At 36.9% G+C, this 13119-nt stretch overlaps 1 protein-coding gene across 2 annotated transcripts in view; it reads right to left on the bottom strand.

Moving 5' to 3' along the window:
* Positions 1-13119, bottom strand: part of CACHD1 (cache domain containing 1) — a 139336-nt gene that overhangs the window by 53846 nt on the left and 72371 nt on the right. For both annotated transcript variants that reach the window (XM_026665980.2, XM_026665981.2), the window contains exons 3-4: positions 12820-12968; positions 6111-6217 (exon numbers count right to left, since the gene is read on the bottom strand). In XM_026665980.2, the coding sequence (XP_026521765.1) occupies positions 6111-6217; positions 12820-12968 (256 nt within the window). The remainder of the gene's footprint in view (positions 1-6110; positions 6218-12819; positions 12969-13119) is intronic.

The raw sequence follows: 13119 nt of genomic DNA, 5'->3' as shown, positions 1-13119 counted from the left end.
TGACCTGCTCCTTACTGTTTTGCACTATCACTAGTATAATCACTGGAAAGCATACAACAACCCCATAGCCCAACTTAATCAGATGAGAAGCCATTCTGGGTCTTCCTGGCTTATAAAACAGGGCTCTCCAAGAAATATGCCTGTTGGAGGAATTGCTTTGTTGAACCCTGACTAAAGCTTTATCTTGCTGACAGAGCTGCCTGAACTATTCCATTGCTAAGCTCAATAGCCTCCTGGCTAAAAATCTAGTCATTCATTGGATCAACGCAAACTTTGCAGTGCAGCAGATTATTTTAAAGAATAAGCTGGAGAAAGGGAGGGGTTTGTAAAAACACATACACACCCTAAACTTCTTCCTTTCAATGACTTCTAAAAGATGAAAGAGTTTCCCATTTAAAACAAAGGCAGGAAGTCTTGTCCTCAGTGTGAATTGGATTTGGTGCAGTGTTGTGCAAGCAAATATATATGTCTACAAAGCCAAACTATGATGTTGCCCAAGTATTACATGAAATGATCCTTGGTAACCTACTATCTCGACATGAAGGAACCCATGTATTATATTATACTAAAACATCAGTTGTTTAACTGTAAGATAAATACAACAAAGTTAAGCAATAGAATATTTATCATAATAATTTAACTGGCTTTGGTTTTGCAAGACCGGTGGATCCTTTTTGGCATAACTATTCAGGAGATGAAACATGTTTATTTAAATATGCATGAATGTAAAGCCTAAATTACAACAATGCTATAAATTAGGCATTCTCAGCAAGAATTTGCACACCATTTTTTTTTTGCTTGTTCTTGCTATAAGATTAAAGCTCCAGCAATGGAAGATCAGACATGAAAACTGAGTCTCAATCTTATACCAAAAGGGCAATGTTGAAGTATATTTCAAACCTGGAAAGAACCTATGGCAGTGTTAGATATAAAAGCTAATGGCATAGAGTCAATAATGATCCAGACTTCGACTTTTGCAATAGATTTGGATAGAGAAAATTAGGCAACAGATCACCCAAGGAATAAATCTTCCACTTCAATGATTTTTATATTTTTGATAGATTCATATTTATTAGAATATGAAATCAACCTGTATTGCAAAGCTTGCTAATTACAAGATAACAGTATTATTAAAGCTGTTTATGTGCTCTTTGGCAGCAGATTCAAATTTAAATCTGGTTGTTAAATCAGTGTTTGACCATGTCTGCATACTATTTCATTTCAGACAAAAATACATGTGTAAATGCATTTGTAAAAACCATTTGCTTTTGAATTAAGCTTTTCGTGTTTCTGCTACCAATATGGAATCTTTCTCCTAAAGGAACTATCTCCTTTTGATTGTTTCTAGAACACTGATGTAGAAATATGGTACAGGGACTGCTTTTTCCAGCCTATGTCACCCAACACTGATATTCAAGAATAACTTACCAAAGTAACCTTGTGCAACAAGTAAATTATGCTCTGTTTTTAGTACAGGTTAGCCCTGAAGATGAATTTTTATCTGTTTAAGTATGCTTTGGGTCTTGGAAGTATTATCCTTATGTTTTGAATGTTATTATTTTCATAAAACTGTCATTATGCATGATTCACCTTTGGTTCTCTCTTCACACCATGAATGAATTGTATAGCAAGCAAGAACTGCTACCATTTTGTGCATGATTTTGTCAATCTCTATTATGAGTTTAGAGAGAGTCCTGATTATGGACTTGCTCCTTCATGGGAAGCATCATCAAAGATTTAAACTCAAAACATGCTAGACAAGCAGCAATTTTATCTCACTTGGCTTAACTTTAGCCGGTTTTAACCTATCTAATCCCAATAGTCCCAAGCTCATAAAAGTTCTACAGCATTTCCAGACTGGACAAAAGTTGTGTTTTTGTCCCTTGTTTTTCTTCATTCATATTCTTTTTGATCTTTTTGTTTAGTTTAGTTTTGTTTCTGTTCATTTTTTTTCTTTTAGATTTTAAAAAGAGTTGTGTGTCTAGTATGTTTTGAATCTGAAGACTCTAGAACCGTGATGCTGATCGTCGGGCAGCTGCCGCGCATATGTGGGGGCAGGGCGCGTGCAGGAGATGCGCACGCATGAGCAGGGGGCATGCATTGCCTTATGGGTGCTGCCACACGTGTGCACGCACGCATGTGTGCACGGGCACTTTTGGCGCAAGAGGACAGAAAGGTTAGCCATCACTGATCTAGAATATGACTGACCAGTCTTTTGGCTTCACTGGGCCACATTGAGTGAAAAGGAATTGTCAGCATATAAAGTATATAATATAGTTAATATACATCAATAACAAACCTTTTAATATTTGTATTATCTTGTAGAGCTACATTAGCAGTTGTCCAGGGTTAGCCACAGGTTGGACACACCTGCTCTAGATGCTGCTGGACTTGTTCCTAACCAATATCTCCATTTTCTATAGGTGGACATATACTGTATACAAGTAATCCCCAGGTTAAGAGTGTTCCCTTACGTTTGAAGTTACACGATAAGCGCCCCCTAGGGTTTATGAACACATTCCGAAACTACGAATCTTGCAGCACCGTGGTAGTTATTCGCCCTTACAAACAACTGCAAAGGCTCTGCAACATTCATATTGAATGTTGCCAGCCAAAATGGAGCTTCTGAGTGATGGATCTGTCCCTCCAATGTGCTGTTCAGGCCTCCAGAGGCCTCACCCAGCATGTTGCAGGCCGAAATGGAGTATTGGAGGGGTGGATCTGCTGTTCAGATCCACCCCTCCAATTTGGCCTGCAACTTGCCAGGAGAGGCCTCTGGAGGCCTGAGCAGAACATCTGAGGGGAATATGCAGCTGAGAGCCTGGAAAGGAGACTGCTGGCTAGATCTTCACACAGTAAATGACCTGCCGCAGCAGGTTAGTGGAGGGGAAAAGCAATTGTGGGGAGCATGAGATATTTCAGAGGGTTGGGGTGGCCTTGGGTGGTCTTAGGCATGTGGCCTGTGCCATCACTAGGCCCCCATGGCCTTCGCTACCATGAAATACCTCATGTGCACTTAACGAGCCTCACATTCAAATAGTGAATACATGGGTGAAAGGTGGGAGTGATCCCATTCAAAGTACAAGATTCACTCCCACGAATCCTCAGGTTACGAATGGAATGGGCAGATGCCATTACATTCATAACTCAAGGACTACCTGTATAATTTAGAGACTCAAATTGGTAAGCATCGTTTTTCACCAGAGTATCAATTAAAGATATAATTCAGTAAATATATACTGCACATGCAGAGGACAATAAATATTTATTCAAAGTGAAGTAAGGAAAAACAAAATAAACAAAGGATCAAAAACAATTATGAGGAACTCCTAAAATTAGGCATAAAATACAGGAACTCTATTTGCCCACAAATCATTTCCACGTGATTTTTGTAAACTCTTTAACTTATCATTGCAACTCTACAGCACAGCTACATCTAAATCCAATGGCATAATTATGGCTTCAAACGTTTTGAATTTTTTTTTTCCTGGAAATAATCTGACTACAAGACAGTCATTAGATATTATCAGATAGATTTACATGCAAAATCTATATTATTGCACTATATTGTTATACAACATCCAACACTAGAAACAAAATAAATCTGCTTTGCTTAACCTCTAGCTTATTAATTATTGCAAGGCTCTCACATCATCTGGCATAAAATAACAACTAAAAATCACAGCAGTTTTATCAAACACCACAGTTAGTGATTCTTGAAGTAAAATGCAGCTTGACAAACATAGTTACAACTTGTAAACACAGTTAGCTCACAGCACCTTTGTCTGTCTCTAGGGAATATAAGAATGTCTCCTCAAACTGGTTTTGTTGTAGATATTGGAAGATATTAAAGTTCAGGATTGCATTTTAAAGATTAAAGAAGGTGCAATGAAGAAAAATTGAGTCCTAAATCACATCTCTTAGGGTTTTCACCAAGGAAGAAAGTGAGGCATCTCTGTGGGGAATTCTTGTAGTTTGAGGAGATGGGAGCTAAAAGGTGCGCCTGAAGGGAGGAAGAAAGCATATTTTTCTCGGCTAAAATAGTCCCTGCTTATCTCACAAAAGATTGTATATTGTGGTCATAGAAAAATAATCACAGCTTTATAGAAAATTGGTAGTTTTTCCCAAGGGGAGGCAAATGAACTAAACTAGCTGAAGGAAAGAGGAGAAAAGCTCAGAATTTTCCAAAGATATGGAAGAAACTAATTAACTTTCTAAGACTGTTTAACTTTCAGAAACAATCTATCCTTTGAAAAGTGACCACATTATTCAAGAAGTAGACAATGTTTTCCCTACTGATTTCATGTATTAATATTTTATCTTAATTGAAGAATGGGGAAATTATTTTCTTTCCTTCTCAAAGGCAAAAATACAGAAAAGAACAAATTCCAAACATGAACAACAAAAAGATGAGTCCTTACATCGTTTCTCCCTGATCACTAAAACAGGTTCATAGGAACATAATGCTTCCTTTGAAGCTTCATTGAAACAAACTAAGGTACAACTCCCAAAACCAGGAATGTAAAAAGTTGATACCCTGGCAAACATTTTACATCATAGAACTTCTACAATGAGATATTATAGGCTTTGGAAGCAGGAGAATTAGAGCAAAATGGATGTACTTAACCCTGACTCATTTGGAGTTTTATTTGCATGCAGATGTTGCAAACCTTTTTGAACTTTTCTTATGCAAGTGTTATTTGAAGGATATCCCTGGTGGGTTGGGCTTAATAAGCGGTTAAGCACATCTATTTTTGGGACTGTTTCAAGAACACTTGTGTTAACTCAGTTAGAGTCTGTCTCTCTGTCTCTGTCTCTCCCCCTCCCTCCCACTCACTCCCCCGCCTCTTTCTCTCCAATCTGATTTATAAAGTTTGATTATGCTAGATTGACAATCTGCACCAGGCTACTACAGCTGAAAACAGACATGGAAATATTAATACTGAATCATGAAAAACAATGGAACTGACACAGAGAGGTATCTACCAGCAAACCATTTTCAATAATCAACTCCACCCCTTCTCATGTTCAGTCATTACTGTTGATATAACCATTTCTGAAGCTAGTAAAAGGTAACAAAGCACTTTAAAGCCAGGGCATGACTTTACTGCAGTTTGATGTTTCCATATCAAAGAGTCTGCTGTAGGGTACCTTAATTTTCCTTCATTGAAGAAAGAATTAAGGATAGTCCAGGTAGCAGGAAGCAGAAAAGGAAAGAGAGCAAGATTGAAACACCATTTGATTTGCTAATGGGCCCATCTTCACAAGAATGTCTTTTTTAAAAAAATCCTAAGTAAGAAATAAGCATCCCTATCAGTCACAGTAAAAGCAGGAATGTAAAGAAAATTGAATTCTCTCAAACCTAACACATCTTAGTTTCAGCTTTGATCTTATCTGAGCAGCCCCCATCCTGCCTTCTGCTTCATTTTCATTTATGGGGAAAAGAAAAAGGATTTTTTAAGTGAAAAGAAGTTGCAACATGGTACAACTATCACCTAGAGTATTAGATGAAAAAGAGTGTCCCCTCTTTACAATACATTAAAACCATTATTTACATTTGAAAGCAATGCCAAAAAGTAAAGACTACATTAACCAAAGGTTGAATCCCTTGTGAAAGTCTTACAGCCTTAAACAGGAAGACCACCCTTCCTCTTTTAAAAAGTAGCAAACAAATGGATCTGTTCTCATGACAGAAACCCCATGGTGTATCAAAGAAGTAAAAAAAAAAAAAAGATTCAAGGCATCTTCAAACATCAAAATTAAAGGTGGTGACTGTAGAAGAATTGCACATTAGATAGAATGTTCTGAGATCATAAGCATTTTGGACTCTTGCTATTGGGAATTGACATAACTGATAGCAGAGCAGTCATAGAAGATGAAAGAGGGGAGAAAAGAATTCGCTATAATCATCAACAGTTCTTACATAGAATGTTGAAATAAATCTATAATTAAAACCATTACTGTAGGAAATCAACTTTCTATCATTATAGCTTAAGTGAAAAACAATGTAGTGGGTTTAGAGGGGGGGTGAAACTAGGTTGCTATGGCACTTGGTCTGAAGATTTGGTAGTAAAATACAGCAACTTCTGCAAAACAGATGCTTTACCTACCGGAATTTAAATCACGCCCAGGATTGAATGCTCTGCTACTCACGGTGGTGGACAATCTATCACAGCTAATGGTTCTAGACACGTTAGTGTTAAAATTGCCATCAAACCTGAAATGAGCCCAAGAGAAAAATAAATTAGACAAATAAGCTTGTATACTTGCTTTCAAATTTTTATAGGGACAGACAGGGCTTTTTTTTCCCATCACTGCGAACAGCCTTAAATATCGAGAAGACTGGTCAACTTGATTTACAAACACAGAAGCATCTTGGAAACAGACATCAAATAAATGGCAAACAGCACCAAATCAGCCACATTTGAAGGAAGGAAAGCTTTAAGTTGTAGCAAATTCTACAATTCATCATTTTCGTTTAGGTGGTATAATTGTTCTGCAGAAAGATGGGGGATATTCCAGCTGTATGGGCTTCTTCACTTTGACCCAAATTTTCCTTCTTCAGAGGAAGGTATTTCTTCTTTTACTAGCAGAGATGTGTAGCAAGTTGCAACCAAAGCATCAAATCCAGATTTAGGTCATAGTATGAGAGGTACAAGACTCTTTGGCATTTACAGAGATTTCTAGACTCCTTATCTACAAGTCTCTGTTGGGAAAGGTCTTTCAACTGAAAGTTGCAGCCTATAGGAGAACAAGCAAATTGGAAAAATAAGAGGGGTTTTATTATTTCATCCCTGATACAAAAAAACAACAACAACCCAGCATCCATGCTTTGCCCAGATCAAACCTAAAATCTTCTTTGGAGAGAAAGATTTCCCCACACACACACCCAAAATAAAGAGCAGGTTTACATCTTTTGGTGGGTATGGATGAGAGAGCATGGTGGTGGCTTTTATGTGGTGTTATAACAAAAACACATACCAAAATGGATGTGCAGAAATGGTATGCATGCAGAGGTGGTATTCAGCAGGTTCTGACCAGCTAGGGAGAACCAGTAGCGCAAATTTTGAGTAGTTCGGAGAACCGTCAAATACCACCTCTGACTGGCCCCACCCCCATCTATTCTCTGCATCCCAAATCCCAGCTGATTGGCTGGGTCTTCTTTTGTTGCCTGCACAGGAGAACGGAGCTGGAAGGCAGGTTAGTGGAGTAGGGAGGGAATGGGATTTTGCAGTATCCTCCCCCTGGAGTGGGGTGGGAATGGAGATTTTACAGTATCCTTCCCCTGCCATGCCCACCAAGCCACGCCACATTCACCAAGCCACGCCCACAGAACTAGTCGTAAAATTTTTTGAATCCCACTACTGTATGCATGAATGTTTGGAACAGCAAGGAAGACATACAGTCCATGAGGAATGGAGAAAGAATATGCTGACAACAGAATAAAATCATAAATATTTCCAGACTTTTATACATTTATTCATCTTCAAATGATATTACAAAGAAGGAAGGAAATGCTAAGGTGGGCAGCATATACATTTAATTAATTTTTTTTTCTTTTACAATATCACTTTGCAGATAATAAACTCTCAGTGATCTATTTGCACATTCCAACGTTATTATGGTTATATTCATGTAAGAACTGACTGAATAAAAATGAGCCATGCATTCCTCAGCCTACTCAAGTTTACTTAGAGTTAAATCAAATTTATCTTGTTGGGATTAAATGTTCCCTTAACAGTTAGCATGATGTGCTGGAGATTCCTCTAGGAACTTTTTTGCATCCCCAAAACTGTTCTTACTAAAAGGAAATCTAGAGTATAACTCATCAAGCTACTATATCATATTTACTAAACTGTAAACTGTTTAACACCTCTGGCTAAAACCTGAATGAATAATTAAGTATATCTTTTGTCCTGAAAGGTGGTTTATTTACAAACCCTAAAAAGTGTTTATATAATAAGTGTATGTTTATTGCATCAACATGCAATCTATTCTCAATCTACAGCATTTAAATGTAGAATGTAGACTGATGAAGGAGTTATTCTCTGTTCATTAATAAAATATAGATTTATCACAGAAAGTTATTAGTAAAAATTCAACATGTACCTTTTTAAAACAATGGGAGAGGATGTGTTGGTGGTAAAGAGTCTGTGCAATTTGAAATGATGCTTAATGTTGGCTTCAAGAGGAAAAAACATCCAGCTCCACCCCAAATTGTCTTCTCTTCTACTTTTCTTTCTCTATACTATAGTATATGAAAACTCTTCCTTCTGGATTCACTTTAATGAACAACTGGTCGAAACTGCATCCCGAGGGGGGGAAACAGAACTGTGACTCCCCCTTTGATCTCTTCCCCATGGAGAAATTCGCTCCCTGCCTAGCTTGCAAGATGTTCATTTGATTGACGTTTGCTCTGATGTGCAAAGCGCTTTGAACTTCAGACATTTAATTCCCATCAGGCAGCAGTCATTTTTATTCTCCTTCAACAAGATTTACAAGCAGAAGATCAGCAAATGGAGAAGATAAAATAAATTTGCAGAAGCTTTGAATCTTACATCAAAATAGTGTTCGTGTAAGCGCCAACTGGATTTTATTCACTATTCACAAATAAATCAACTTATATGCAGTTTCAGTTTTATAAAATGAAGAAAGAGAAATGGGCATATAAAATGCTAGTCATCAGCTGAATGTGGTTACTATATTAAGATCCCCTGTTATTTTGCCATATTTTCTGTCAATTTCTCATGAATACACTTCATTCTCGTGTTCCCCAATACCAGCTGCAGAACAAGGTCATTCAGAAACCACAGTTTTCTTTAGAGTGCTGAAGCTAATATGTTTTATTAATGGCCAGCCATGTTCTTGTAATCAATATTTTATTTGCATACTGCAGAACTAAAATATATAAAGCAAACAGCATTTTTGAAAAGTTCCAACTGAGTCTTAATCTAAGCTAATAATGGAGGCCTGCTTTGAAGGCACATAACCAAAATTCATCCGACTAACTCATGGTTTACCCAAACACTGAATATAAGAAATGCAGTTCTGTGGCATTATCCTGATACTGAATTCTGCATGAGAACATCTGATAATAGGAATTCTGTTGTATTATCAAATTCATTTAGCAATTAGGAAGAGCTGAAAGAAAGTAATGTAACACTGCAGTGGCATTATTGTATTCTTTGCTAAATATTGCCAATCACACCCTTTCCTAAATTTTACATACATCCAGAAATACCTTCGAACATATTCAGTAGTTACTAATTACTATAATTTAATTTGTATCTAATATATACCCCCCCTCTACAAGATCACTAGACTTTCCTAATTTTTGCAAGTAACTTTGTATACTGTTAAGAATATCTTGTACTAAAACCAAACCATTTTAGCATTCCTGACAATGTAACCGCACAAACAACTTGAAAGATAGGAATTTCCTTATCTCTCCATTTCACAGCCCAGGAGAGGACAGGTAAACAAAAGAAAGAGCTGCGATAAAGCTAAAGCTGCAATAGCAAATATTTAAGCAGTTATTTTATGAAAGTGAGCTAGGTCACTTTCTAAAGGAATTATCGTATATGATCTTCAAAAATAGATCTATAGGTTAACCTATGTAAATATTACATGTAAACGTATTCAAGGCAGAGTGACCAAGTTATAGAGGTAAATATTTCTCCAGTGCAATTTTTTCATCAAGTAAGATAAATAAATAAAAGCAATCCTTAAGAGGAATCTTTAGAAAGAAAAACACTAAAATTAATTAAAACAAGAAAACAAAGTTTAGGCACATGAAAGTTGAATGTATGAGTTACTAAGGATTGAATATGCTGGCAATTTTTAAAGTTCTCAATAATTATTTTAAGATATTTAACAGTTTTAAATAGATTTATACTAAACATGATAGCCCTTCTGAAGTAGTGGCTAAAAGTTTTTTGGGGGAAGGGGGTTCTTCTAATGATCCTGTAATCCCTTGCACTGAGGTAGAGTCGGGGCAACTGCATGGAGCAGAGTGTTTCCTGGCCGGATGCCCTTCCTGTTGCCAATACAGAGTTCACAGCAGATAATTACTGAGAGAGAAATATCTGCCACTTCCTTGGATTGAACTCACAGCCTCCTGATCGTGAGGTGAGAGCTCCACCTCTAGGCCACTGCACAACTCCTTATAGTGGCTAAAAGTGGCTAAAAGTCAGTTCTGGAATTCTGGGAGTTGAAGTCCAAAGGCCATAAAGGGGCCCTAGTTGCCTATCATTGATGTAAGGATAGCAAATGTAAAACATTTCTGAAAATGTTGTCAAGAAACTTGCATGAATTTAACCATGCAGTTGCCAAGGAATCAACACTGGGTTTGATAATAAAAAACAGTGCCTCTTAAATGCACTGAGCACTCAAAAGAAAATATCTATGAAGCATTCAGCAGAGTTTTATCAATTTTCCTAAGGGGAAAAAAAGAGCCTCCACAGGAATATCCCATATTAGCTGGGGCTAAAAAGAAAGAACAAATCTTGCTACCTCCGCTATCTCTTCCAACTCTAAGGAGCAAAAGAGAACTTGGAACGGCGTTCTTTCTAAACAATGAAGACCACAATTGATCCCATAGATGTGTACTTCATGTCTTTCCATTTTGCAATATTTTGTCAGATCTGTAAATTGTCACAGGTTGTTGCCCACAACTACCTGAAATGAACAACTGCAGTTTGGTACAAATAACTCTACTCTTAACTTTTAGAACTGTTATGTATTCCCTGCACACAATTCAAATGTATTTTACTGATGTACACAATTCAAACGTATTTACTGATTTCTGTACAGCTATTTCAAAGTCTTCAGTGAATACATCTAGCACGCCCCTGAATAATACTTCCTTTAAGATTAGACTCTGCTATTTTTGGCATGGCTTAAAATAAGTGATAGGTGAAGTTTTGATCTTTTCAAAACTGCCATTATAAACCAATTTAAGTTTATTAAAATATATACAAATAATATAATTATTTATAGTAATTTTGCATTTGTAGCAGTTTATCATTATAATTCTGGAAGTCTTCATCTAATAAAACAGAAGCATGCTTTATAAGGCTGCATAAAAGTTGTTTGTTTATAGGAAATTCACTTGTGGCAGACGTCCGCTCAGACACTGGCAATTAATGCAATATATAACTGCAATAAGAGGTGTATAATTTCCTTAATGCCTACTAATAATATTTAAACATGTGGAAGCCACTTTTGGTACTAAATAATGTGCTTAAGCAAGGTAGGGCAAAACCTTTAATGTAAACTATGGATTTAGTGAGTTTTTTCATACAACTTAAGGTAGTGGTACTTATGCCGAGTTCTCAACGTTTCAGCTGTTGCAGTACCCCTATAGTTGCATGGTCACAATTTGGGCATAAGGCAACCAGCTTGCACTTACAACAGTTGCAGTATTGCACAATACCATGATTGCTGTATGTGAGCTTCCCTGCCAGCTACCCATAAGCAAAGTCGTTCCCGTAAGTTGCTTATGCCACTTTTCCCCCCTAGAAAAAAACGTATTGGAAAAAGGATCTCATACTTCTTGTCACACTCCCATCTGCCTGCATTCTGTATCATCTGCCCATGACCTCTGCCAACCTTCCCACACTCCATAGCACCTGCCCACACCACCACTACACCACATACGTGCCTTGCCTAGGATTCCTGCTTTTTCTTGTTTAAGAACCACACAATCCTGAGCAACCCTGACTGCCAGGATTGCTGTTGCTAAAGAATTGAGTCATGTGACACCCCTTACGACTGCATTCTTTGCATTCTGCATTCTGTCCCAATTGTCACTGTGACCCGAGGACCACCTGCATTACCTGTTTATACAGTAGATATTTTTTGTGGACTGATAATATAACAGTTTTTCCCACATTCAGGTTAGCATTATTTTAAAATAACCAGCACTAATCGTTATTTCCTCAAGCAACTGTTTGCTATATATTAGGGCTTGTGACTGACTGACTGATTGGTTGGTTGACTGTCAGATAGAAAGATACATATTTCTATTCCTTGAGAATTAGTGCGGTATAGTAATTAAGGTGCTGGCTGTAACTGGGGAGATCCAGATTATAATTCTCTTTTAGACATAGAAGCCATATTGCTGACTTTAGGAAAGTCACTTTTTTCAGGCCTAATCTGGGAAGTAAAAAATAATGATCTACCATCCTGCATTGGATCAGCATAGATAGTGATCCATAACATTCAATGAACAGGCTTTTATTCTGCAGTGGGTTGAGTTCAGCTGATAATAATAGTAATATAGTCCTTATATTTACACCCCAGGATCAATATATTTTCCTTGCTATCATATTTACACAAGTCCTTGACACAATATTTTAATTGCGCTATTATACAATAATTCATGTATTTGCAAGTAAAACCCAAATTCCATCACTAGCATTACTCCTTTTCTCCTATGACTAATAAAGCCTATCGGGTAGGTACAAAAAAAGAAGGAAGTGCACATGAAAAATACCTGATTTCATCCCAGATGCTCGATATAAATGTATATAATTTATTCCATACCATATAAACTGTATAGATTTCTTTCAGAAACTCATCCAGAGAGATCATAACCATAACCCCATACCATTTTTCCTTGTTCGTTATTCCCATGCTATTAACATTCAATGTGGAACCACTTCTGAAATTTCTTCTCAAAGCCTTTATACTTTAAACATGGCCTTCTTTGTTCTTTCTTAATATAGATCTTCTTGATCTAATATCAGATCCAATGACCACCAAACAAACAAACAAAAGGCTTTTTCCATCTTCAATAGAAAATATTTGAATACTTACTCCATCATAGATGGTGGAATGGTGCAACAGTCCTGAATTGCTGTGAGAGGAGAAGTCAAATGAGCAGTGTATGAAGCTTCCACCACATGCTTGTTTCTATTTACCACATCCAGGTAACGGTTAAATTTTTCCCGAATTTTTTTGGCTAGCTGGAAAATTGAAAGAGAAGTACATAATCAAATCTGTGTTTCAATATTCATATTCTATATTCATAATGAAGAACATGCTCAGATTGCAAGGAGCAATTGATTCTGAAATATATTTACATTCATACTTATATTTAGTCAATAAAATTAAACA

Source organism: Notechis scutatus, chromosome 3 (assembly GCF_049901735.1).
Source record: "Notechis scutatus isolate UNSWTSFEM ecotype Mainland chromosome 3, rNotScu1.2, whole genome shotgun sequence".
Taxonomy (NCBI): Eukaryota; Metazoa; Chordata; class Lepidosauria; order Squamata; family Elapidae; genus Notechis; species Notechis scutatus.
Note: the sequence above shows the minus strand (reverse complement) of the source record. Positions and strands in the feature narration are given on the sequence as shown.